The 26,047-nt window shown below is 43.0% G+C and overlaps 2 protein-coding genes across 3 annotated transcripts in view; one reads left to right on the top strand and one right to left on the bottom strand.

The window, feature by feature from the left end:
• The window catches only part of fynb (FYN proto-oncogene, Src family tyrosine kinase b), a 76,270-nt gene extending 73,657 nt beyond the window's left edge, over positions 1–2,613 (bottom strand). For both annotated transcript variants that reach the window (XM_080024635.1, XM_080024634.1), the window contains exon 1: positions 2,583–2,613. The gene's annotated coding sequence lies outside the window, so the exon portion shown is untranslated. The remainder of the gene's footprint in view (positions 1–2,582) is intronic.
• A 7,715-nt stretch (positions 2,614–10,328) lies between these two features.
• olfcb1 (olfactory receptor C family, b1) lies at positions 10,329–25,279 on the top strand (the record flags this gene model as incomplete). Its single annotated transcript, XM_080023962.1, has 7 exons — positions 10,329–10,510; positions 20,950–21,177; positions 21,534–21,825; positions 22,114–22,953; positions 23,233–23,454; positions 23,761–23,878; positions 24,150–25,279. 7 exons carry the CDS (start codon positions 10,329–10,331, stop codon positions 25,277–25,279), a joined length of 3,012 nt encoding a protein of 1,003 aa, XP_079880088.1.
• Positions 25,280–26,047: the final 768 nt, after the last annotated feature.

Below are 26,047 nucleotides of genomic sequence, written 5' to 3'. Positions count from 1 at the left end.
GTGCAATTTGGCACATTGATAGACAATGATCCCAATAGTTGAAATCTCAGATTTTGGACCCATCTGACCATGCATCCAGCGGCACCATCAGGTCAAAGTCGCACTTTTAACATGGCCATATCTCGCACCATGTTTTTCCCACAGGAAACTTTAGGGGTATTCAGTAAAGGTTGCTTACGCCATAAGCAAGGCTAAATTCTGCTAGCTTGACTAACTTCCGGTTAAAAGCGGGTTCCTAAGATCAGTCTAAATAGATGCCGGCTAGGTAACCACGGCAACAAATGCCTTGGAGCTAGCCTGGTTACCATGGTAACTAGCCTGGTTGGGAGAAAGCTAGTTTGAGGACTTGCGGCTAAGACTGTCACTGTTCAAAGTCGACACAAAACTGATGCTTGACTTTAGTTCCACATGATAAGTTCCGCTTTGTAATTATATCGGGAAAGTGGAAAAACATACATATTAAATGTGTATATTTAAATGATCTTGTCTGAAGATATGTTTTTATTACTATATTTTATTACTTATTGATATTACTAACATGCCTGTTTTCCCAGTCGATTGGGTGCACATAAATAAGAAACGAATGAAAATAAATTATGAATGCAATGAAGTATATCTATCTAATTGATTAGTCGATCAAGAAGAAAATATATCAAATTGTGATGCATCGTGTATAAATTTTCCATATGTGGCATTTACAACTTCACCATAACTTTACTGTGGCTACGTTGTCAATGCATTGCAAAATAAAAAATGTTTGTTTATGTTTTAGACTTCTGATAAAACATATTAAGCAATTTTGATATGTCCATTTAAATTCAAATAGCGTGTGATGAGCATTTACCATCATTATCTACTTTCCTTTATTCAATTGTCATTTTATACTTTCAATTCATCACAAACACCAGTTATAAAAAAAAAAAGAAATTGAGCCCTAAATGCATAAGAATCTCATAGAAACTCATTGTTTTCCCTTTGAGGAAAATAAGCCACTGCAACAAGGAACACTGAAGTAAAAAAGGTTATGAAGCATTTGCAGCATTTGGTCTTATATATATATGCTGTAGAATATGCATATGCATATATGCAATATGCTGTAGAAATAGTATGGAAGAATGATGCCTGATAGTACTAAAATGTTTTGTGTATAGAAATGAAATACTGTACAGTAACTATTGATATAAATACAACAGTGAAAAGTAGTGGAATTGTTGATAATTGGACTAAACTGGAACACCACATAGCAAGGAAATAGGAAAGAATGAACCGATTTAACTGCGACTGAATAATACAAAGTGAAACCATTTCCCCAGAAATGTCAGACACTAACAGTTTGAGCTATCAGCTGATGAGACACTTTGAGAGGGTAGATGAGATAAGATAAGATATGAATCATGATATATCGTATGATATGATATATGATAAGATAAGATTAGATAAGAAAAGATGTGATGTATGATATGATGAGATATTATATGATAAGATGATATAATAATATAAGATTCAATAAGATATGATATTATATGATATAATAATATAAGATTAGATATGATATATGATATATTAATATATGATTAGATATGATATTATATATGATATGATATGATATATTAATATAAGATTAGATATGATATGATGTATGATATATGATATGATATGATATATTAATATAAGATTAGATATGATATGATATATGATATATGATATGATATATTAATATAAGATTAGATATGATATGATATATGATATATGATATGATATGATATATTAATATAAGATTAGATATGATATGATATGATAAGATATACGATATGATATATGATATGATATAATAAGATATATGATATGATATATTATATATTAAGATAAGATAAAACAGTGCAAGTAAAGAATGAGATAACAAACAGTGTTATTATTGTCCAGGTGACCATGGCAAGCTAGTCATGTAACTGGCCCCAACTTGGGTTCCCTGCACCCCTCAGTGGTGTCCAATACAATATGAAGAATAACGGGTGAACACGGGACGCAGACTGGACGTCAACGTGTTTTTATTCACTGGACGTCAACGTGTTTTTATTGACGTTGAATAACAGGTAAACATGGGACGCAGACTGGACGTCAACGTGTTTTTATTCACTGGACGTCAACGTGTTTTTATTGACGTTGAATAACAGGTAAACATGGGACGCAGAATGGACGTCAACGTGTTTTTATTGACGTTGAATAACAGGTAAACATGGGACGCAGACTGGACGTCAACGTGTTTTTATTCACTGGACGTCAACGTGTTTTTATTGACGTTGAATAACAGGTAAACATGGGACGCAGAATGGACGTCAACGTGTTTTTATTGACGTTGAATAACAGGTAAACATGGGACGCAGAATGGACGTCAACGTGTTTTTATTGACGTTGAATAACAGGTAAACATGGGACGCAGACTGGACGTCAACGTGTTTTTATTGACGTTGAATAACAGGTGAACACGGGACGCAGACTGGACGTCAACGTGTTTTTATTGACGTCGACATGGACACGACTCGGCTTCGGGGTAAAAGTAGAATTTGAAACACTTCTCTTACCGGTTCCGAGGCGTTTTAATAATCCACTGCACTGAATTCCATTGGATCCCACGAGCCCAGAGCGTGGAGTAAGATGTAGAATAGGGTGTAGAAGCAGATGTAGAATAGGGTGTAGAAGCAGATGTAGAATAGGGTGTAGAAGCAGATGTAGAATTGGGTGTAGGAGCAGATGTAGATTTGGGTGTAGGAGCAGAAGCAGAAGCGGACAAGGAGGCAGGAGCTGCAGGAGCCGCCGCGGCGCCGTGGTGTGTCCGCTGCTGGGCCACAGCTAAGTAACGGGACTGCGGGTTGCCAGGTCGGGCACACGCCTTCCAGTGAAAAGAAGAAAAAAAAAAAAGGAAAAAATGCGCGGAAGCAAGTGGCAACCACGACGCTGCGTTCCACTGAGCCCAGGACTCGGAAAAAAAAACAACAAAATACTTCTTGGAGCAAAGCTTTCAAGTACATACATATACACATACAAATACACATACAAATACACATACACATACACATACACATACACATACATATACACATACATATACACATACAAATACACATACAAATACACATACAAATACAAATACACATACACATACACATACAAATACACATACACATACACATACACATACATATACACATACAAATACACATACAAATACACATACAAATCCACATACATATACACATACATATACACATACAAATACACATACACATACACATACACATACACATACACATACAAATACACATACAAATACACATACATATACACATACATTTACAACCCTCTGTTTCCCTGAGATTCCACTGTATTTTACCCTTCTTTCCTGCTGTCTTCTTCGTTGTTTATTTTCCTGTATATACCCCGTATTTTTAACCTTTCTAAAAAAAAAATATATATATATATATATATATATATATATATAAAGAGAGAGAGAGAGAAGTGTTTTTTTTTATTGTAGATATATTTATAATTGTTCATAATTTTATAATGAAACCAAAGAAAACAGTGCGTAACCGTGCGTAACCGTGCGTAACCGTGCGTAACTCTTATTTCAGTTTTCCTTATTTTCAAATCCCAGTGTTGACAGGTATAACTTAAAAAAGTACAAAAGGAAAGCGTCTGAAAAGTGACTCGACGAGCAAAGCTACATTTACATTTTTCTTTTTATTTGACAGGACACGGTGACAATAACGACTTGTCTACGCTGTCGTTTTCAGGTTATTTTAACAAACATTTTGTACCTTGCATAATGCACAAGTTTGCCAAACAATTTTTTATCGCAGATTTATTTAATGATTTACTGCAGCCTTCCATGTTTTCACTAAAACCCAAATCTGTATAATATTTACTTGTTTGTAATTAATAATTGTGCTTGTTTTTTTGTTTCTTTATTACGATTGTCATGATAATAAGGGCTCCAGCCCCTTATTGCTATTGTAAGAGGAAAAATTACTCTGAATATTGAAGCCTAAAACTATCTGGAACACCAACCTCCGCATAACACGCAAGCAGGGTTTATGTCTTGTTTGAGTCAGGCTGTCACAAAGACCTTGTGGTTGAAGTTTCATCCAAATCAATCCACATACCGAGCAGATATTAGTGAAAAACCTAACAAATATGACCCGAAATATTCAGTTTTTCTGGTTCACTGACACATCACACCTCTGGTTCTAAAATGAAGGAGATGATGTTTACAGTGAGACGCTTTATGACATCATCATATTATTTACTATAAATTATATTTACAGTAAGACACCTTATGACATCATCATATCATTTTCTATAAATGTTATTTACAGTAAGACGCTTGATGACGTCATCATATTTACTATAAATGATATTTACAGTAAGACACTTATGACATCATATATTTTACTATAAATGTACAGATTGTGATTGAATGTCCAGTTGCACCGTGTCCAGTGCGCAGCGTGGACTCGGTCACTCTGTAGTGTTTAGACGTTACCAAGCGATGTATTTACTTGTATATGTATACAGCTTCTTACCTGGTAGATGTAAGTAGATCTGTTAGGTTAATATTTTAAATCCCTGCTCCACATTACTTTGCTGGATTGATGAAAAGTACAATATAAAGTAATCCTTCAAATGTCGTCAGCGGGTCCCTCGAAAACACTGAAACGTGCGAATGAGTGATGTGTTCAAGATCCAGTGAGGTGTTGGAAAAATAGAAGCCGTGCAATGGTAAATTCTCACAGAAATATCACAACGTTTTTCGTATTTCATGGAAATGCAGTTTCCATGGAAATAAGTTGTGTTATGTGTTAGATGTCATCATAGAGAACATCGTTTATGGTCTCCAAAATAATATCACCAAATAGATTCAAGATTCAAGATTCAAGATTCAAGATTTTTATTTGTCACATACATATACATACTTCCATACATATATGCAGTGAAATGTAATGCAACGCACCCGGTGATAACACACAATATGTCCTAGGAAAAAATAAAAAATAAAATAAAATAAAAAGTAGAAAATTCCCTTCTAATAGACCAACTAACTGACTCCTAAAACGTAATACAGTAATAATGAGGTTGAATAAAAATGATCATCTGTTAATATTGTATAACAGTGTTATTCCTGTGGAAAACATTTCAAACAATCAATACTGATCTCATCAGGTCGGAGAAATACATGTAAAAGGCATGAATATGGCACTGTCAACAAAAATAGTCAATGTTTGTGGAGAAAACAGAGAATTACTGTTGTTACTGAGTGTTACATCGGTGACATGACGACGAAATGAAGCTCAACCTTTGGGAAAACCAAATTAAACATGTGGCCACGGGACGATGGTACACAACGAGGACGCTGACGACTTTCCATCAGGACGACCGTGTGTATCTGACGAGTACCAAGTACCATCATTCTACTGAGCTCAGATGTTGAAGTCGCAGAGAACGAAACTGACACGAAACTCCCAGAGGAGGAAGCGTTATAAATAGTTTGCATAATAACATCCACTAATGTGACAATCAAACACGTCTGCACCAGGTGTGAAGTCAGGAAAATATCAACATGGACGATGACGACCAGGCCCTGTCAAAACAAACAGATTCCAACTGACAACCAAATCCACCAGCAGCATGAGCCGAATGTAGAAGTTTCCCATGATGCAATGCAGCACGACATGGATCTTACAGTAACTATGACGACGTGTGTCATGCAGCGTTACCTGCTACAACACAACATGACGACTTGACAACAAACATTTCCAGCGTCCAACGACAGTTTATCACAGGAGGCTCCTTCTGTGTCACATTCACCAACGACAACACGGTGCCTGACGTCACCAAGTTAGAGAAAAGGGTAAAAAAACAAAGTGGAGGTGAATCATTTACTTATTTACTTTTCTTCAGTGGTTTAGTTTATGTACCACATACATGAAAAATATCAAGCTGTCGTCATTAAAATGAACTTCCTTAACGTCTTCTTTCGTTAAAAAACGATATGTAACACCATGTTGATAAACACTGTTTACTGCGACAATTTCATACAGTTTGTCGATTTTCATTTATTTTATTAAGATTAACATTTTAATAATATTTATTGTTTATTTGACATGTGCTCTTTATAAATACTGTGATATTTGTTGACTTATTTTGTCCAGCTGTTTTGGACAGCTGTTTATTAAAACAATTATCTGACTTGTTTTCTCATTTGTTGTAATAATTTACTCGTTAATCAACTTTTAACTTACAAACAATATTAAAACTCAGCAATTTAGAACAATTATTAAGAACTGACCTTTCTCATACATCTATGTCAAAAAAAAGTCAATGTTTGACGTGTGGTTGAACTGGAACTGTTTCATATGTGATGCCATAAACATAATTCATGAAATGACATTGTTATGTTTATATGTCCAGGTCGGTGTGAAGGTCAGTCACTCAATTAAAAAACAATATTCCATGTATGTAACTCCACCATGTTTATGTTTCTACGTCAACTAAATTGTGATGCATTGCACAAAATGATGAAAAAAACAACTGTAATACTTACCTAAAACGAATACTCTGGACCCTGTGTATTGCTGCCTTCAGCTATGTGTATTATTATTATTATTTTTTTTAATTATTATTATTATTATTATTATTATTATTATTATTATTATTATTATTATTATTATTCTATTTTGTTATTATTTTCATTATTATTATTATGATCACTATTTGATTGCCTTCTACTAATGTATCTCTATTTACTTTGAGTTTTGTATGTAAAGTGCTATTCAAATATAGATTATTATTTATTAATATGATGATTATTATTAGTATTGTCATTATTCTTGATAGAGTTGGCAGTGAACTTCATAAAGATGATGATTGTACTATTCCGTTTTATAATTAAAGCAATTTCTCGGGAAATACCAGCAACTGGCAACTCCAGAAATGGGCGGTCCTTCAGTAGACTGACAAAGCAGCAGACCAATAGGATGGAGGAGCTGGTCAGCGTGGCGTGACGTCAGAGGTCTGAGCTCTGCGTCTCATTTGAATGACGTTCAATCACGTCATGATTTTACTGTGACGACTGAGACGAGTTAAAAGTTTGATTCTTCATGGTTCAGAAAACAAGCTTTTTAATGTTTTCTGTTTGAGTTTAATTCAGCGCATTTCACTGCAAAATTGGGATGAATTGGACAAGATCAAAGTTCTCTTATTGTTTATAAATTCAATGTAGGCACCAGGGTTCACATACATTGACATATATGTATATTTATGTATATATATATATATGTATATATATATATATATACATATATATACATATACAGTGTATATATATATATATATATATATATATATATATATATATATATATATATATATATATATATATATATATACATACATTGACATATATGTATATATATATATATATACATATATATACATATACAGTGTATATGTATATATATATATATATATACATACATTGACATATATGTATATATATATATATATATATATATACATATATATACATATACAGTGTATATATATATATACACTGTATATGTATATATATATACATATACAGTGTGTATATATATACTGTATATGCATATATATATATACATATACAGTGTGTGTATATATACTGTATATGTATATATACTGTATATATACATATATACATATACAGTGTATATATATACTGTATATGTATATATATATACATATACAGTATATATATATACAAATACAGTATATATATATATACATATACAGTATATATATATACACTGTATATGTATATATATGTATATACAGTATATATATATACACACTGTATATGTATATATATACATATACACTGTATATGTATATATATGTATATACAGTATCTATTTCCCTCCCTGAATTCCTTCACTGCTTTTCTTTTTTCCTGACCTTTGAGCGCCACCTGCTGCCTGTAGTCAGAGCTGCATGTAAATTGACTGCAAGTCCAGACCCAAAGGTCAGAGGTCACGGCTCAGGGGTCAGGGGTCAGGGCTGGACGTAGACTGATGGGGAGCTGAAGCTTTTCCTCCCGACTCAGCGCTCGCTTCACCAGGAAATTCAACTCGGTTCTTTTAAATGTTGCTTTATTGACGTGACTCTTACATTTCCAAAGCCTAACAAGACATAACAATTAGAACAATTATTATGTTGCACAAAATAAAGGAAAATACATGAAGACAATAATGAAATGAATAAATGGATGAATAAAAAATAATGATAGTAAGACCAACAACAACTTAAGTCCATTTAAGCGGACTTAGTGACCATGTTTTGGAACTGTATTAACTTCAGCGCTGGTGGCAGCTTGTCAGGAAGTGCAACCCCTCTCTGGGTTGCCAGTTCTGCCAAGTTGCCAGGTCTTTTTTCATGGCCAGACTGCGCTCACTGAGTCTGTGCATCGTCAAGGTTGCACTGCGCTGGTCTGTTTTGGGCCAAATAGCACTGAAGCTTACATTGTCTTCTCGTAGCTTCTTTCCAATATATTTCATGATTGAGTTTTTGTTGATTGCTAATTTGGTTGTGGGGAATTCTTTGAGGGATGAAGTCACTGTCCTGATGCTGCCCAGTGTTGCTCTGCGGGGGGTCTGGTCGTCTGTGCAGCCTCAGGACCAGCTGACCTGGGGTCTGGTCGCCTGTGCAGCCTGGCACCCCTTTCATTCCCTTCCTCCCTCCTGAACCCCTGTTCTTGCACTATGTAACTTGTGCGCTCGGGTTTGAAACCGCCGGAAAAGTCTGTTAGAAGCAACATAGCAAAAATAAAATGTAACAAATGTATTACACTGATGGAAAGTCCCTCACAACCTGACGTATGCATACAAATGGCACCTTCACCGAAATCAGACCGTTTGGCACGGAATCACGGTCCCAGCTGATGAACGGCGAAATATGACACCGCCAGGACCCCGAGAACACACGCTGCAGTGGAACCTAGAAAACAAACTCCAGACACACAACACATATGAGTCGCCTCACGCCTCGCACCCACCGCTGGGAACCGCCTTCCTGAGTCAGGAGCGGGCGGAGCTGCCGAGGCGTTTGGGCGGAGAACAGAGCAGGGTGGAGACCAGGCCGGTGTTCAGCGGAGCTCCAAAGGTTTATGACCAGCGCAGAATACATAGGATGCAGAGGGAGAGAGAGACAGAGACAGAGGGAGAGAGACAGTAAGAACCCTGTCTAGCTGACATCCTGTCTCACCAGACGGGTCATGGGGTCACGGTTCATGCTGGGGATGCCAGACGTTGTTTCCCAGGTGGTGCATTTGTGGCCAGATCAGCCGTCGTCGGTGCCGCGCGCGCTCTCACCGCCTCAACCTTGGGGGAACCTGATGGGGCGACCGAAAGCACAGTTGCACCAAAACCTACGAGCGGCACTTTCAGTCGCCCGCTGGTCACCGAGGGAGGTTGACAACATTGGCCGCCTCCGGTGAAACATCCAAAGTTGTGCTCATGTGCTTTTGAAAATGTTGTTTGGCATTGACTTGACCCTGAGCGTTCGCCACATGTTTGAATTGAGTTTGTGACGCAGGCTGGGTCAGAGCTGGACGTCATGGAGGGAGCGTTCAAATCTTGGGTGAAATGTCAAAGCCAAGGTCACGGGGGAAAGGAATCAACCGTCTTTGGTAAAACCCACATTATTTATATGGATGAAAGTGGTTGAGTCACAGGGATAAGAGCACCAGATGTAAGGAAACCCTGTGGACTCATTCCTGGCCGACGGTGCTCGGCGTAGCGGTCCCCGCCGCGGTTCTGGTCCAGGTGGAGCGGGTGTTCCACCAGATACGAGATCCGGAGCGAAGAGCCCGTCTTCACCGTCACGCCGCCCTCCGTGCTCCGTCTTCACCGTCACGCCGCCCTCCGTGCTCCGTCTTCACCGTCACGCCGCCCTCCGTGCTCCGTCTTCACCGTCACGCCGCCCTCCGTGCTCCGTCTTCACCGTCACGCCGCCCTCCGTGCTCCGTCTTCACCGTCACGCCGCCCTCCGTGCTCTGTCTTCACCGTCACGCCGCCCTCCGTGCTCCGTCCGCCCTCCAACAACGTGTCCGACGTCAAACTCAGCCCGGTCCGAGACGGGGAGCTCATGCTCGGGCCAGGTCAGCAGCAGCAGCGCTGGTATTGGATACGGTCAATTGGCTGCACCTGATATAGAACTCTTTCTAGACTCGTCCATGTAGGAAGTAGAAGAAGAAGAAGAAGTAGAAGAAGAGGAGGAGGAGGTCCCTGGCCAGGATGAAGCCCAACGAGGAGGATGGAGTCGAGATGAGCAACGATCTGATGGTCGCCAACAACAGGGAGGATGGAGCAGAGATGGACAGGTACAGGTACAGGGACAGGTACGGGGACAGGTACAGGGACAGGTACGGGGACAGGTACGGGGACAGGTACAGGTACAGGGACAGGTACGGGGACAGGTACAGGTACAGGTACAGGGACAGGTACAGGGACAGGTACAGGTACAGGTACAGGTACAGGTACAGGGACAGGTACAGGTACGGGGACAGGTACGGGGACAGGTACAGGTACAGGGACAGGTACGGGGACAGGTACAGGTACAGGTACAGGTACAGGTACAGGTACAGGTACGGGTAGAGGGACAGGTACGGGGACAGGTACAGGTACAGGGACAGGTACGGGGACAGGTACAGGTACGGGGACAGGTACAGGTACAGGTACAGGTACAGGTACGGGTACAGGGACAGGTACGGGGACAGGTACAGGTACAGGTACAGGTACGGGGACAGGTACAGGTACAGGTACAGGTACAGGTACGGGTACAGGGACAGGTACGGGGACAGGTACAGGTACAGGGACAGGTACGGGGACAGGTACAGGTACAAGTACAGGTACAGGGACAGGTACAGGTACAGGTACAAGTACAGGTACAGGGACAGGGACAGGTACGGGGACAGGTACAGGTGGCGCTGGCACAAACCCAACACATTGATCTGCTCTTAGAGGGTTTGTCTGGTGTTCATTCAGAGCAGCTTTGCCGTGTTGGAGGCTGTTAAAATACACATCCTGTACAAGTCCATCTCAAGCTGAGACGCTTTCTTTTGAGTTCGACTAGTTTTGAAAAATCTCCCGAGAAAACAGTTTCCTGCCATCGGCCAGGATCCCACCTCTAGTTGCTCTGCCAATCCTCCGTCCTTCTCTCTCTCTCATGTCGAGGTGGCCTCTCCACCCAGACCTCGTCCCCTCACCACGGCTCCCCGCTCCGCCCCCTCGACCGCGGCCTGCGCCGCCCGCCCCGCCCCACCGCGCCCCGCCCGCCCGGGCTCCAGGAGCCGAGCTCGGGCAAGTCTCAGCCAGCCCGTAGAAAACCCTGGAACACCTGGAAGCCCCGATCCTTCTTCCCTGGATCCTTATATAGTCTAATCTAAGCAAGTGGTCACAAAAGGACACAAGGATCACGAAGAACTGTTTCCAACCAGAGGCGCCGTATTATTTCTAACAATCTCTGGCCGCTTCCTGAAGGAGTGAGCGTTGGCCGAGATGGGCGGAGTGGACGGGTCAGACGGATCGAGTGGTTTCCAAACCAAGATTACGCAGGTCGCAGGAGGCAGGAGGTTGAGCCGCACGCTACAGCAAAACCAAACTGAGAGTACTTTCTCTATATTCTGCAGATATTTATTCTGCAGAATATAGAGAAAGATTCAGAGCTGCTCCGAAGCAGTGTTCTGAGCAGTCTGCCCCGGCTCCTGACGCAGAGGGCGGGTGGTGTCTCATTTGTCAGGTGTCATTTCCGGGACCATGCCCCCTCAATCCTCAATTGATCAAATCAAATCAATCCTGAGAGCTCGCAGGATTAACAGTTAAACTCAGGTCACAGGAACAATCTGGCTATCACATAAAACAAACACACAATGCTCCGTCAAGTTGCCCTCATCTCCACGCGAGGTTGAGTGAGGACGGAGTGGTGTGTGGTTTTTCAGTACGACAGTAGGCATTGTTTAGAAAACAGTCTCTTGATATAAACTCTGAGGGACTCATTAAAAACCCGGAGGCAATGTGCTTTAAAAGTTACGTAACGTATGAAAATCTATTGTGAAACATCATTCACAAGATTGATCGTGTGCATTTTCTCTCACAGTCACCACCCGTCCAGGTCTAACCCGCTTTCTTCCTGTGTTATTCTTCTTTACTTTCATGACTTTACTTTTAGGAGTGCCGCAGACGGGGGTGGCGTGCCCGGTGTGTGCCAATCGAGCTGGGCTGTAGAGGCTTGGCAGCGCGATCTCTCTGCAAAGCATACAGCCTGCCTGGCATCACGGGGGCACGGCAGAGAAAGGCCATCAAAGCCACAAGAGAGGCGGCTGAGGCGGCCTCTGGATGGCTGTGGATCAAGAGGGGTGATCCGTGGGCACATGCTACATGGACACAAGTCGGGACTTGATCAATCCCGGCTGGGTCGCCTGGGTAAGGGTATGTGATGTTGAAAGACCCGAAACACCCAATGACCCCAAGTTCCATCACTGATGATGTGTCTAGGTGCATCAACAGTTGTATATTTAACTTATATAAAGTGTATTTTACACGTTATGTGGATCATGTCGAATTGCCCTTGTGTGCGAAATGTGCTGTATAAATAAAGTTGCCTTGCCTTTCATTTTCTGTGTGTGATATTGAAATCCATAACAGCGTCCCCTTACTCTCTGTGAATCCTGCCCTGACGATTTCCTTCAACGACTTCACATGAGCGCGGCCGTTCCCTTGAGGCGGGAGCTGATGGCAGCAGTATCCATCTCCATACGGCATCGCTCGGCAGTGACAGTACCTCCACGTGGGTGACAGTACCTCCACGTGGGTGACAGTACCTCCACGTTGGTGACAGTTCCTCCACGTGGGTGACAGTACCTCCACGTTGGTGACAGTACCTCCACGTGGGTGACAGTACCTCCACGTGGGTGACAGTACCTCCACGTTGGTGACAGTACCTCCACGTGGGTGACAGTACCTCCACGTGGGTGACAGTACCTCCACGTGGGTGACAGTACCTCCACGTGGGTGACAGTACCTCCACGTGGGTGACAGTACCTCCACGTTGGTGACAGTACCTCCACGTGGGTGACAGTACCTCCACGTGGGTGACAGTACCTCCACGTTGGTGACAGTTCCTCCACGTGGGTGACAGTACCTCCACGTGGGTGACAGTACCTCCACGTGGGTGACAGTACCTCCACGTTGGTGACAGTTCCTCCACGTGGGTGACAGTACCTCCACGTGGGTGACAGTACCTCCACGTGGGTGACAGTACCTCCACGTTGGTGACAGTACCTCCACGTGGGTGACAGTACCTCCACGTGGATGACAGTACCTCCACGTTGGTGACAGTACCTCCACGTGGGTGACAGTACCTCCACGTGGGTGACAGTACCTCCACGTTGGTGACAGTTCCTCCACGTGGGTGACAGTACCTCCACGTTGGTGACAGTACCTCCACGTGGGTGACAGTACCTCCACGTGGGTGACAGTACCTCCACGTGGGTGACAGTACCTCCACGTTGGTGACAGTACCTCCACGTGGGTGACAGTACCTCCACGTGGGTGACAGTACCTCCACGTGGGTGACAGTACCTCCACGTGGGTGACAGTACCTCCACGTTGGTGACAGTACCTCCACGTGGGTGACAGTACCTCCACGTGGGTGACAGTACCTCCACGTTGGTGACAGTTCCTCCACGTGGGTGACAGTACCTCCACGTGGGTGACAGTACCTCCACGTGGGTGACAGTACCTCCACGTTGGTGACAGTTCCTCCACGTGGGTGACAGTACCTCCACGTGGGTGACAGTACCTCCACGTGGGTGACAGTACCTCCACGTTGGTGACAGTACCTCCACGTGGGTGACAGTACCTCCACGTGGATGACAGTACCTCCACGTTGGTGACAGTACCTCCACGTGGGTGACAGTACCTCCACGTGGGTGACAGTACCTCCACGTGGGTGACAGTACCTCCACGTGGGTGACAGTACCTCCACGTTGGTGACAGTTCCTCCACGTGGGTGACAGTACCTCCACGTGGGTGACAGTACCTCCACGTGGGTGACAGTACCTCCACGTTGGTGACAGTACCTCCACGTGGGTGACAGTACCTCCACGTGGGTGACAGTACCTCCACGTTGGTGACAGTACCTCCACGTGGGTGACAGTACCTCCACGTGGGTGACAGTACCTCCACGTGGGTGACAGTACCTCCACGTGGGTGACAGTACCTCCACGTGGGTGACAGTACCTCCACGTGGGTGACAGTTCCTCCACGTGGGTGACAGTACCTCCACGTTGGTGACAGTTCCTCCACGTGGGTGACAGTACCTCCACGTGGGTGACAGTACCTCCACGTGGGTGACAGTACCTCCACGTTGGTGACAGTTCCTCCACGTGGGTGACAGTACCTCCACGTGGGTGACAGTACCTCCACGTGGGTGACAGTACCTCCACGTTGGTGACAGTACCTCCACGTGGGTGACAGTACCTCCACGTGGATGACAGTACCTCCACGTTGGTGACAGTACCTCCACGTGGGTGACAGTACCTCCACGTGGGTGACAGTACCTCCACGTGGGTGACAGTACCTCCACGTGGGTGACAGTACCTCCACGTGGGTGACAGTACCTCCACGTGGACTCACAAAGCGTTTTGAGCGTTTGCTGAAGGGGGTGGATGGAGCGGTGGACGGGGAGGTGGACGGGCCGGCGGCGGTGGCAGCGCTGTGGGCACGTGGCAGGTGACGTCGCTGCACGCACTGCGACGCCGCTCTCTGGAGCGGTGAGTCTCAACGTGTTGACGTCGCATCATCGAGGTCTCTTCGGGAACTCTGCTGTCGCGCAGTGAATCAGATCAGTCAAAGTTGGTGCTTGTGATATTATGATTTTGGGCTAAATCCACACATCCAATTGAACAGTATGATTTGAAATTAATCTCCAACACCTCTTCTATGCACGTCGGAGAACTGCCGCCTCTGACTCGGATAATCTCAAGCGATTTCTCTCGTTGCGACTTTTTTTCTCATAAATTTACATTTATTGCATTTATTTGAGATTTCTCACGGGTACACAGTTTTCAAACTGCAATACCTCTTTGACTACAATATTTTGAACACGATTGTCAGATTTGATGGTTTTTCGTGTTGTTTGACAGCGGCTCATGGAAGCAGGCTTGGTTGGAAAGGAAAAGGATGAGAAGATAAACTATTCTCTCACAGCAGAGAAGTTCACTTGTTACTGCAGCTCAGGAGTCAAAAGTAGAGGAAAATAGTGGTTAAGTGACAAAGTAATAAGTGTAAGTTAATAGTTAATAAGGTTATTGAGGTCCTCATCAGATGCTTATTAGGTGTCCAGCCCGCCTAATATGTCACAAACACCTGATGCGTCACAAAAACCTGATATGTCACAAAAACGGTCACGAGCGCCTTGTGGTTTAAGTTTCAACCAAATCAATCATCTACATGCGGAGCAGACATTTGTGGAAAAACCAACCAAATTAAGCTACGAACACGGTTGAGGTGTCATTTAAACCGGCACGTCACAAGGGTCCCCTGGTTTAGGTTTCAACCAAATCGATCCACATATGTAGCAGATATTAGTGGAAAGCCCATCAAATTTGACCGAAAATATTCAGCTGGTCCTGCTTGACCGACCACTTCAATGTCACTATGCTTGAACAAAATGAACAAGATGAGATTTACAGTAAGACGTTTTATGACATCATATTAGTTAAAGTTCAAGAGTTTATTTGTCACATACATTTACATACGGTCATACATATACAGTATGCAGTGAAATGTCAGGACACATGGTGATTACTTACAATAAGCTCTATAGGCTCTAAAAATACTAAAATAATAAAATGTGCATAATTGACACGATGCTATTTATTGTAAATGTACAGATTGTGATTGAATGTCCAGTTGCAGTTGTGTTTAGACGTTACCAAACGATGTATTTACTTGTATATTTATATAGCTTCTTACCTGGTAGATGTCAGTAGATCTGTTAGGTTAATATTTTAAATCCCTGCTCCACATTACTTTGCTGGATTGATGAAAAGTACAATATAAAGTAATCCTTCAAATGTTGTCAGCGCGTCCCTCGAAAACGCTGAAACATGCGAATGAGTGATGTGTTCAAGATCCAGTGAGGTGTTGGAAAAATAGAACATACTAATTGAAATATCACAACGTTTTTTGTATTTCATGGAAACGGGACTAATTGAAAATGTAATCCAAGTAAGAAAACTAAACTCAATGTAAAAATATATCACGTACATTTGACTGTTATCGTAAATCAACGTGAATATGTCATAAATTACGTATACAAGACACAACTTCTACCGTCAGAACTCCGGATTTACTTTAATGCAGCAAGGTAAGTTATAACAATGATGACATATAGTTTAATATAAAAAAATAAATAAAAAAATTTAATTAACGTCATGCATAATGCATTTATGCATTACCTATAACTACACCTAAACTTGACAAACTCTAATGAAAAGGCAGCAGGTGTTGGTGACAAAAGTGCCTCCCTCTGAACCAGACTCCACTGTGTCAGACTGGTTCAGCTCCAAGCGGCGTTCAGAGCTCTGACCACCGGGGGGCGCTACGTGAGCGACAACTTCCCTCTCCCACTCCCCCCGTTCAGCCTGTGGGGTCATCTTTAAAAAAGATCAAAAAGATTTCCCTCTCTGACTCAAATCAGTCAGAGAGGGAAAGCAATGCATTCCACCCCGGGTTAGGGACACAACCACCAGAGGGAGCTCTTTCACTTTCCCTCCCAATTGCACTGTGTGTGCGTGTGTGTGTGTGTGTGTGTGTGAGAAAAGACATCCAAACAAACCTGGCCTTTTTTAAACATTAGGTCTTTTTGCAGGAAAAATCATTTTCAATCAATGATTTTCTCACCACATCCTTTGTGGTTTTAAGTGCAGCTCGGTCAGACCACGACAACAGTGCAGCTCTTCTTATGGCGTCGACGCCGCCCAACTTCAGTTTTAATGAGCGAAGCCAGAGTGCATAAGAAAGGAGGCGACGTTGCCATGCTGTTTAGTGATTCCCTTCAAGGAAAGCGGTTTGTCCATGGAGAAATGCCTCCACGCTGGTAAGAATGAAAAAAAAAAAAGTGTGGAAAAGCTGAAAAGCCGGTGTTGCAAAAAACAAATCTCCACGTTCATTATGACACGCATAAAGAGAGACTTGCCATTTATAAATTGGGAATTTAGAAATGCAAGGCGCCCCTTCTTCTCTAAGGTCATCGCCAAAAACAATAATGAACTGACATCCACCGGGGCCTGCAATGAATTTGTCTCTTCTTCACCGATACAACTCTGAACGTTAGAAGCAGTCAGTGCCGCCATGTCAGGTACAGGATGCGCTGTCCCTGTGCCCACTTAAAATCCATTCAAATAGCGTGACACAATTTGATCCAATCAACCATCAAACCTTGGAGGACGTTATACAACATCTGAAATCCTCCTCCTGCTGCCTCGATATTCTGCCAACGGGCTTCTTCAAAAATGTTTCAAATCGCATGGGCTCAGATCTCCTACAAATTGTCAGCACGGCTCTTCTCTCAGGTTTCTTTTCCCAAGCCCTGAAAACAGCCGTCATCAAGCCACTCTTAAAAAAAAGCAATCTAGACACCTCAGTAATGAACATTTATAAGCCCATATCAAACTAGTAAGTAAGTAAGTAAGTAGTAAAATCATTGAAGAAAACTGTTTTTCAACAGCTGAAGAATTTCTTGGCACTACACAACTGTTTTGACATCTTCCGGTCAGGGTTTGGACCACACCCCAGCTTGGGACTGCTCTTGTTCAGGTCTTCAATGACATCCATCTAAACACAGACGGTGGCAGAATCTCAGCCTTAGTACGACTGGATGTCAGTGCTGCATTTGACACGGTCCATAAACAACATATTACTAGAACGACTGAGCAAGTGTGGGACTTTCTGGCACAGTACTAAACTGGCTTGAATCCTACTCAAAGGACAGGGACTACTTTGTGTCTATAGGTAATCACACGTCTGAGCGGACAGAAATACATGCAGAGTTCCCCAAGGCTCCATTCTGGGGCCTCTTCTGTTTAACATCTACATGCTCCCACTGGCTCAGATTATGGAAAACAACAAAATATGTTATAATTGCGTAGACGACACACACATTTACATAACCATATCGCCAGGGGATTACGGTGCAATACAATCACTGAGCAAGTGCATTGAACAAATCACCGGGAGCCAAGTAAGAACGACTACAGGTCAGCGCTCAGCTTTAATCTGTAATGTTAAAAAGCACACCTGGATGTGGGCAGCCACACTAAAACAATGACGTCAGCCGACTATCACCTGAAAAACAAATCAGGGACTAAATGACTTATGTCTGAGCAGAATTTAGACAAACTTTTCCCCTTTCATTTATCTTGAGCAGACTCTACTACTGTGACGGTGTCTTTCCAGGTCTCCCTAAAACATCCATCAGACAGCTGCAGTTGACGCTGCTGCTCGAGTCCTCACTAAGACCAAGGAAGTAGATCATATCACTCCAGCTCTCACACCTCTACACTGGCTTCCTGTCCGTCAAAGGAGTTCATTTCAAACTCTGAAGGGTTTAGGGCCAAAATGCTTTGTATAGTGTAGTGCATAGTGTTTGAAGTCCTTAGATCAGAACCTAGAAACTTTATTTAGTTTGTTTATTCTACTCTCGTTTGTTTATTCTACCTCAAATCACACTTAAACTTACTCCATTTCTGACAAACCAGTGGTGAGTTTATTTGTCGGTTGAGAAATCGATTATTTTCATCTCTTTGTTTTATTGATTTTCTATTACCTGCATTCTTCATTTACAGTTTCTCTATTTTGCCTTTTATTGCAAAACATCTGAGCTATAAATAAATGTTTCATTTATTTCCAAGGTCGCTGTTTGTGATATTTAGCTTCAAGTAGGGATTGTAGACAAGAGCTTTAGAGGGAAATTGACGCTTTAAGCTCATGAGACTGATTAATTCACTGAACCGATTAATCTGCTTAATTGGAATGAAGTCAATTACTCAAAAGAGGTGGTGTCCCGCTGATAAAGTCATTTATTAATATAGTTTAATAGTTTGATATTCCATATAATGCTGCCTCCCGGTTCCCCAGTTAACGAGTGCAGTTGTGTGTAAACATACGTCCTATGTGATAAAATAAAGAGATAAATGAAACACTTCACTGACATTCTGCTGATCTCATTCTCTCAGTGTTATCTAGAGATCAGTGTTTTTTTAGCACCAGGAACTTATTATCGGCTTTTTCATTTGTTCTCATTGGTTGGATGATAATCCAACCACAGACTTTATGACATACGACTTCCTTGTGAAACACTCACTTTACATTCTTCTATTCCTTTTTGGATACGGAAGGTTTCTCACCAAAACCATTTATTTATAAATGACAATTACAAAGGTGTCCAGGTGACTTTCTTCTAAATCCCTTTGTAATCCACGTATTTGATAAGTGTCAGTGTTTTATTGCTGGCCCACACTACAGGATAATGAAACCAATTTTGGATATACAGTATATATATATATATATACATATATGTATATATATATATGTATGTATATATATATATATATGTAGGCTGGTCTTCATTTGTTTCTCTCGCCAGATGAGCAGCTTGACAACACAGTGCTTAGAGGTTCAACACTGTGGAGGCATCACCCATGAATAAAGCACCGACCTGTGCTTGAACCCTGCGTACACACGGTTTAAGCAAAAGTTCCAGATTCAACAACATCTTCGTCCATGAATTTGTTCTGACTTTGGAAGACAATTTTGAACCGCCTCGGACCATGCGTGCCATGTAATACATGTAAGGGGCAGATTAGAACCACCAAAGATAAAAAAGGAGTAAATACTAAATATTACACAATACACAATATAAAAATAACCCGACACTTATCATTTATCTTCTCTGCGAATCTTGATTTTCGGGTGTGTGTGTGTTTTTCTATATGTTTAAGTCAAGGATCTTTAAACTAACTCTGTTGCATCTGCAGTTGGTTAACTTTACACAAGCTCCTGTAAAGCATCACATTCATCTCCGAGCTGCTCTATCTTTATGGATTTATCTACAGTTATTGAGCGAGGGAGGAGGCAGAGGTTGGGGAGAGAGCGCATCGGGTCTGTTAACTGGGTGATCAGAGGCTGACCTGGTTTCCAGTGGCAAGATAAATCCTTCTTTTTCTGTGAATTATTGGTATTTTATTCCAATATTATATGTCACAACCTGGAGCCACAACTTCATAACCAAACCGATGCAGGTGTTTTCAGATGTTGCCCGCTACTCACGCATCATGAATCCGGCGCTGACTTTGTGTAATTCGCGCTTTGGCGCACAAAGTAAGAACATGTCGATAAATACCATAAACTCTGAGAAGGTCGTAATCATTTTGATCCTTTCCAAATGAAGACATTGCGTTCTGCCGATTGAGCAAAACCACACGACTTGGCACAGCCTACATCTGCTTTGGCTGTCACCCGTAGACAGATTAAATCGTATCTTGGAGGGAAACAGTTTTATTTTAGCATGATTTACAGCCCACCAGCACACATCCCCCTCAGAGAAGGACAAAATGGACCACAAGTCGTTCATTGCCCTCCCCACACGTCTTCACCCAATATCCGAGAGATGAGCGTGGGGGAACTGTGAAGGGAGGAACGTTCTCAGGAAATGCAAAAGGAATGCCTGAAGTGTGACACGCTTGAGAAAAGGATGATTGTCTTAATTCAAAACCGGTTTCTTCGCCTCAAGCAAGCGTCAGACACGTCAGCTGCCAAACGCTTGGTGTGAACACATTTTATCTTTCCGCAGCGTGGCTTCACCTCTGTCTCTCGGGATGCAGACCTCCACCATGTACCGGTGGCTGGCGGCTCTGGTGACCAGCGGCAGCCTGTGCCTGGTGGGCGGCTGCGACTCGGAAGAGCCCTTGTGCGGAGCGTGGGCCCCGGGGGACGTTGTGCTGGGGTTGCTGATGCCCTCTCACCGAACAGCGCAGGGTCGTCTCGAGCGGGTGAGACCTGAGATGTTGAGCTGCACAGAGTGAGTATGTTGGTATAATAATTTGACAATATATTTGTCGTTTATTTAGCTTGTTACCCCCTTTCTAAAGCGGCTGCTTGTGGAATTACTGAGGCATGCCAATAAATAGCCTTGCCAGCCGATCATGTAACCTAGTTTTGAGATTTCACTTGATATCACCTAATATTTGGAGTGCATGGCAGAACAATGCAGTGTTTACTACTACTACTTCATCATACCATCATGTTTACAGAAGCACAAAAATGCATTTCATGAGAAGCAATTGCGGATTTATGTGTATTATAGTGTACTATGGTAGCTGATGTGTTGATGAACAGATGACTGAGATCACAATGTGTTTGTTTGCTTTTAACCAGATTCGACTTGGTGGCATTTGTGCGTTCTCTGGCTGCCATTCACGTGATCGAAGAAATAAATGCAGCAGGCGTTCTCCCGGGTGTGCGTCTGGGATATGTCATGTGTGATACCTGTGCTGATCCAACCAAAGCTTTGCAAAACGTGGTGCACATGCTTGCCACCAACAACTCTTTGAACGTGCAGTGTGACCTCACGCACTTCAGGCCACCAGTCAAGGCAATCTTAGGAGCACGTTACTCCGAGGTTTCCATTGCTGTGGCCAGACTGCTTAGTGTGTATATGGTGCCACAGGTACATGACAAATTGACGCAAAGTAGTGTACCATTGTAACTAATATCCTGTACCAAGTCTGAATATCTGACTTTTTCCAAGTACCATGGATACAGACATGCTAAGCATTTTTAATGAATTAATCTATACAAGCCCACATAGCATAAGCTTGCAAAATAAAAATGTTGTAGTAATGGTTAGGTAAATGGTGAAGGCAGGTTACTTTTTCAATACTTCATTTCATCATTTCATTTTGGTGTAGTGTTATCTTTAAACCTATTGATAAGTGTTCCCATTTTCTCTCGTCAGATAAGCGAGACATCATCTTCACCGGCACTTAGCGACAAACTGCGCTATCCAGCTTTCCTGCGAACTATCCCCAGTGACATTCATCAAACCAAAGCGCTAGCAAAGCTCATGACCCAGTTTGGCTGGACCTGGGTCGGCGTCGTGTACGGTGACGACGACTACGGCAAGGGGGCCTTCCAGAGCTTCGTCAGGGACGCCGGCGAAGCCAGTGTGTGCTTGGCCTTCCAGGAGACGCTGCCCCACGACCTCACTCACAAGGACAGTGCTCATCTCATCAAGCGGGTCGCCCGGGAGGTCCGTTCCTCCACCGCTCGGGTGGTGCTGCTCATCCTGAAGTCAGAATTGGTGGCGTATCTCTTCAGTGAGATGATCGTGACCAGTACGTCTCGAATCTGGATCGCTAGCGACTCCTGGTCGGTCAGCAGGCTCTTGGCCAATCTAGATGGCATTGACAAGGTGGGGGACATCTTTGGCTTCGCTTTCATTTCGCAGGAGACTGAATCTTTTAGTCACTACCTGAAGAATCTGAGGCCGAGCCCCCGAGGGTACAACCGTTTCATTGAAAAGTACAAGAACCTGAGATTTAACTGCACCCCGGAGTGTTTTTCAGACGACCCTCCATTTTATTGTGTCGAAGATAATTTGCTGACGGTGAAATCGCCCGATGCATGCGCGTACAAGGATCCCCAAGAAGCTAATGATGACTTTCTCGTCACATCTCTGGACACGCATCAACCCCGGGGCGGAGTGGCTGTGTGGGCCGTCGCTAACGCGCTTAAAAAGTTACTTAACTGTAATAGCACCTCCTGCTCCGGAGACACCAACTTCGAACCATGGAGGGTGAGACTTACCAAATATACCAAAGCATGTCAACCTGAACCTGAAACTGAATACAGTTTGGATCGACATGTGGGCGTTAAGAAAGGATGGCGCAGATGGTCGTGGAGAATTATCTTATTCTCAGCGTTATAAGCACAAACTACAAAATAATACAATAATCCAATTTGCTGCGCTAATTATAGATTTAACCACTATAACAATCCACAAAATATTGCTAAAATAATGGTTTATTTGGTCAATTCCAGTTAAGCACAACTGCCGTTGTCTCTTTTCCTGCAGCTCCTCGAAGAACTGAAGAAAGGTGATTTTCAGCTTGACAACAACACATATTTTTTCGACAAATCCGGTGATTTTGTCACTGGTTACGATCTGTTTATGTGGGAAAAGGCTGGAGACAGAAGAAACTTCGCCAAAATAGGTTGGTACCGGGTCCTTGACGGGAAGATTGTGCTCGATGTGGAGGCGACAGAAATCAACTGGCTGTCATCGGTGAATAAATCGGTAAGATGGCAAAGCTGGCAGGTGTGATGCCTTTTAATGGAACCAGCCCAAAGTACGAGCTTTCCAAAACATCCAGGTGGGCACTGAGCGTTCACTTTGTCTATCACCATCAGACGGTCGATCAGATGGCTCAAACCTCAGCAGCTCCAGGGGTGCCTGTAAAACAACCGATGCTGCTTTTTCAAAAGAATAAGAGATGATAGGAATCTCAGTTAAGGAAATCATCTCCCAGTGGCTTTTTAAAAAATGGATATTGGGGGTATGAAATGTTGAAATTGTATTTGAACACTCTTTCTTCTTTCATAGATCCCCACATCCCGCTGCTCAGAGCCATGTATGCCTGGCACTGTGAAGAAGATTTCCAATATATCCTGCTGTTATAGCTGCACCCCATGTCTGGAGGGTACATTTACTGATGGCCTGGGTATGTGTGCCTGGAATGTTCTTTTTATGTTTCCTTTGTCCTGAAGAATAGGTGCATAAAACAGTAAATTAAAGGCTTTTTACACAAACATATAAATACATCTGCTGTATGTGCTGTATGTATTTTAAAACACTATTTACATAAACATTTACATTAATACTTACATATAGTTACATATATTAAGACAACTGATCAGTGGTCACTTATGAATTTAATATTGCAAGAGGGCAAAAGCACAAACAAAGTTTGAAATGTTCTCTGATTTCCATAGATCTCAATGATTGTAAGAAGTGTCCCGAAGGAACGTGGTCCCTTAAAGGTTGGGTTCATTGCAAGCCCAGAACGGAAGTCTACCTGCGTTGGAGTGAACCTCACCCCATTGCATTAGTGGCAGCTGCAGCTTTTGGCATGTTGCTGCTACAGGCCACCCTGATCATCTTTCTGATGTACCGAAACTCCCAGCCCATGAAAAAAGCAGAAGTGAGGCTGTCCTGTGTGATGATGGCCGGTTTAGCACTGAGCTTTGCAAGTGTGATATTGTTCATGGACAAGCCCAACATACACCTCTGCCGCGCCCGGCAGGTGATGTATGCAGTGGGCTTCACACTCTGTGTGTCCTGCATCCTCATCAAGGCCTTCCGTACATTCCTCGCTTTCCTTCCCTTCGGTCAGCTAAGATGCAGGCGGCTCCGTAGGCTCTACAAGCCTCCTGTTAATGTCACCGTGGTGATTTTACTCCAGGGGGTGATCTGTGCACTCTGGCTGATCTTTGATTCACCCGATGTCGACCTCACTCCTCCATCGCCCCAAAGCATGGAGAAAATAATTCGGTGTCATGAGGGTATCACCCACATAGGCTTCGCCGTCATGCACAGCTACATCGCCCTGCTGGCTTTAATCGGCTTCCTGTTGGCCTTCAAAGGTAGGAAGGTTCCCCAGGAGTTCAGTGAGACGGGTTATATCATCTTCAGCATGCTAATGTACCTGTTTGTGTGGGTGTGCTTCATCCCAATCTATATTTTCAAGACCAAAGAGAGCTCTTACGTTCAGGCTTCGGCCATATTGGTATCCAGCTACGGCATTGTCTTCTGCCACTTTTTGCCCAAGTGCTACGAGGCACTTTGGGGGTCGAACCAAGATACGCTGGAGGTAATCCTGAGGAAATGGCGCATCATCTCCAGTGGCGGCTCATCATTAGGAGATGCTGCCAGATTTGGAGAGGTCCTCCAACCTGAAAGCACTGACACGCAGAAGAACAAAAGCCATTCCCATGACTTAGATAGCCCAGTTGAGCCACAGATGTTCGTCATACCCATAACCACCGAGGCGATTGACAGACGTCCACAGCCACTGACCCCCTTCATAAAGATGAGAAACAGACTCAGGAGTCTCTCCGTATGACAGGGCTCTGCTATATGGGACGGCTCCATCCCACCAAGAGGCTCCACCCCGCCCCACAAGCCTTTGTAATAAAAACAATGATCTTTTGTTTTTCGGTTTTAACGTCATTCATTTTATTAATTTTACTTTCATCTTATTTTCACTGATACCCTCTGTGTTGGTCAAATTCTTGCCACAAGCCAATTTGTATATTGTAAAAATAATTGTACATTAAATTTCAATCATGTCTTATCGTTAATATTTTGATGTGTTTCTTTTATCATTTGAAAAACTTACATTTCTGCTGTGAGAATAAGTATTGTCATGAAGTATTTTGGTCATAAATTTATAGACAAACTGTTTTTTTATTTGTATTGCATACATCCGCAAGGACAACACCTATCATAAAAAAAAACATGATATACATATCCATAGAAAATTATTTGAAATCAATTTCAATAGTACTTTCAATAAATGCACAGAAACATGACTCGGTGTCATAGTTAAGAGACTTTTTCAAAATATATGATATAGTGACATAGTATTTGAAGCCATTGCATCCAAGACAGAGTTACTCTGAAAGTGGAGTTCCAATTCCCAACCGCTCTGTGGTGTAGGTATGATGTGGTTTGAGCCGCCACACCTGTCCTGGGTCTTGCTAATTGGACTCAGGATCAGTGTGGCTGTACACCTGTTGCTCGTTGGTCGGTCTACTGAGCAACAGGTAAAACCCCCGTCCCCACACTCACTCAGGAGAGGAGCCCTGGTCATGACACATGTCCATCCGCT

The sequence above is a fragment of the Zeus faber genome (assembly GCF_960531495.2).
Source record: "Zeus faber genome assembly, chromosome: 2".
Taxonomy (NCBI): domain Eukaryota; kingdom Metazoa; phylum Chordata; class Actinopteri; order Zeiformes; family Zeidae; genus Zeus; species Zeus faber.
The sequence above is the reverse complement of the archived record's forward strand: the minus strand, read 5'-3'. Positions and strand labels throughout refer to the sequence as shown.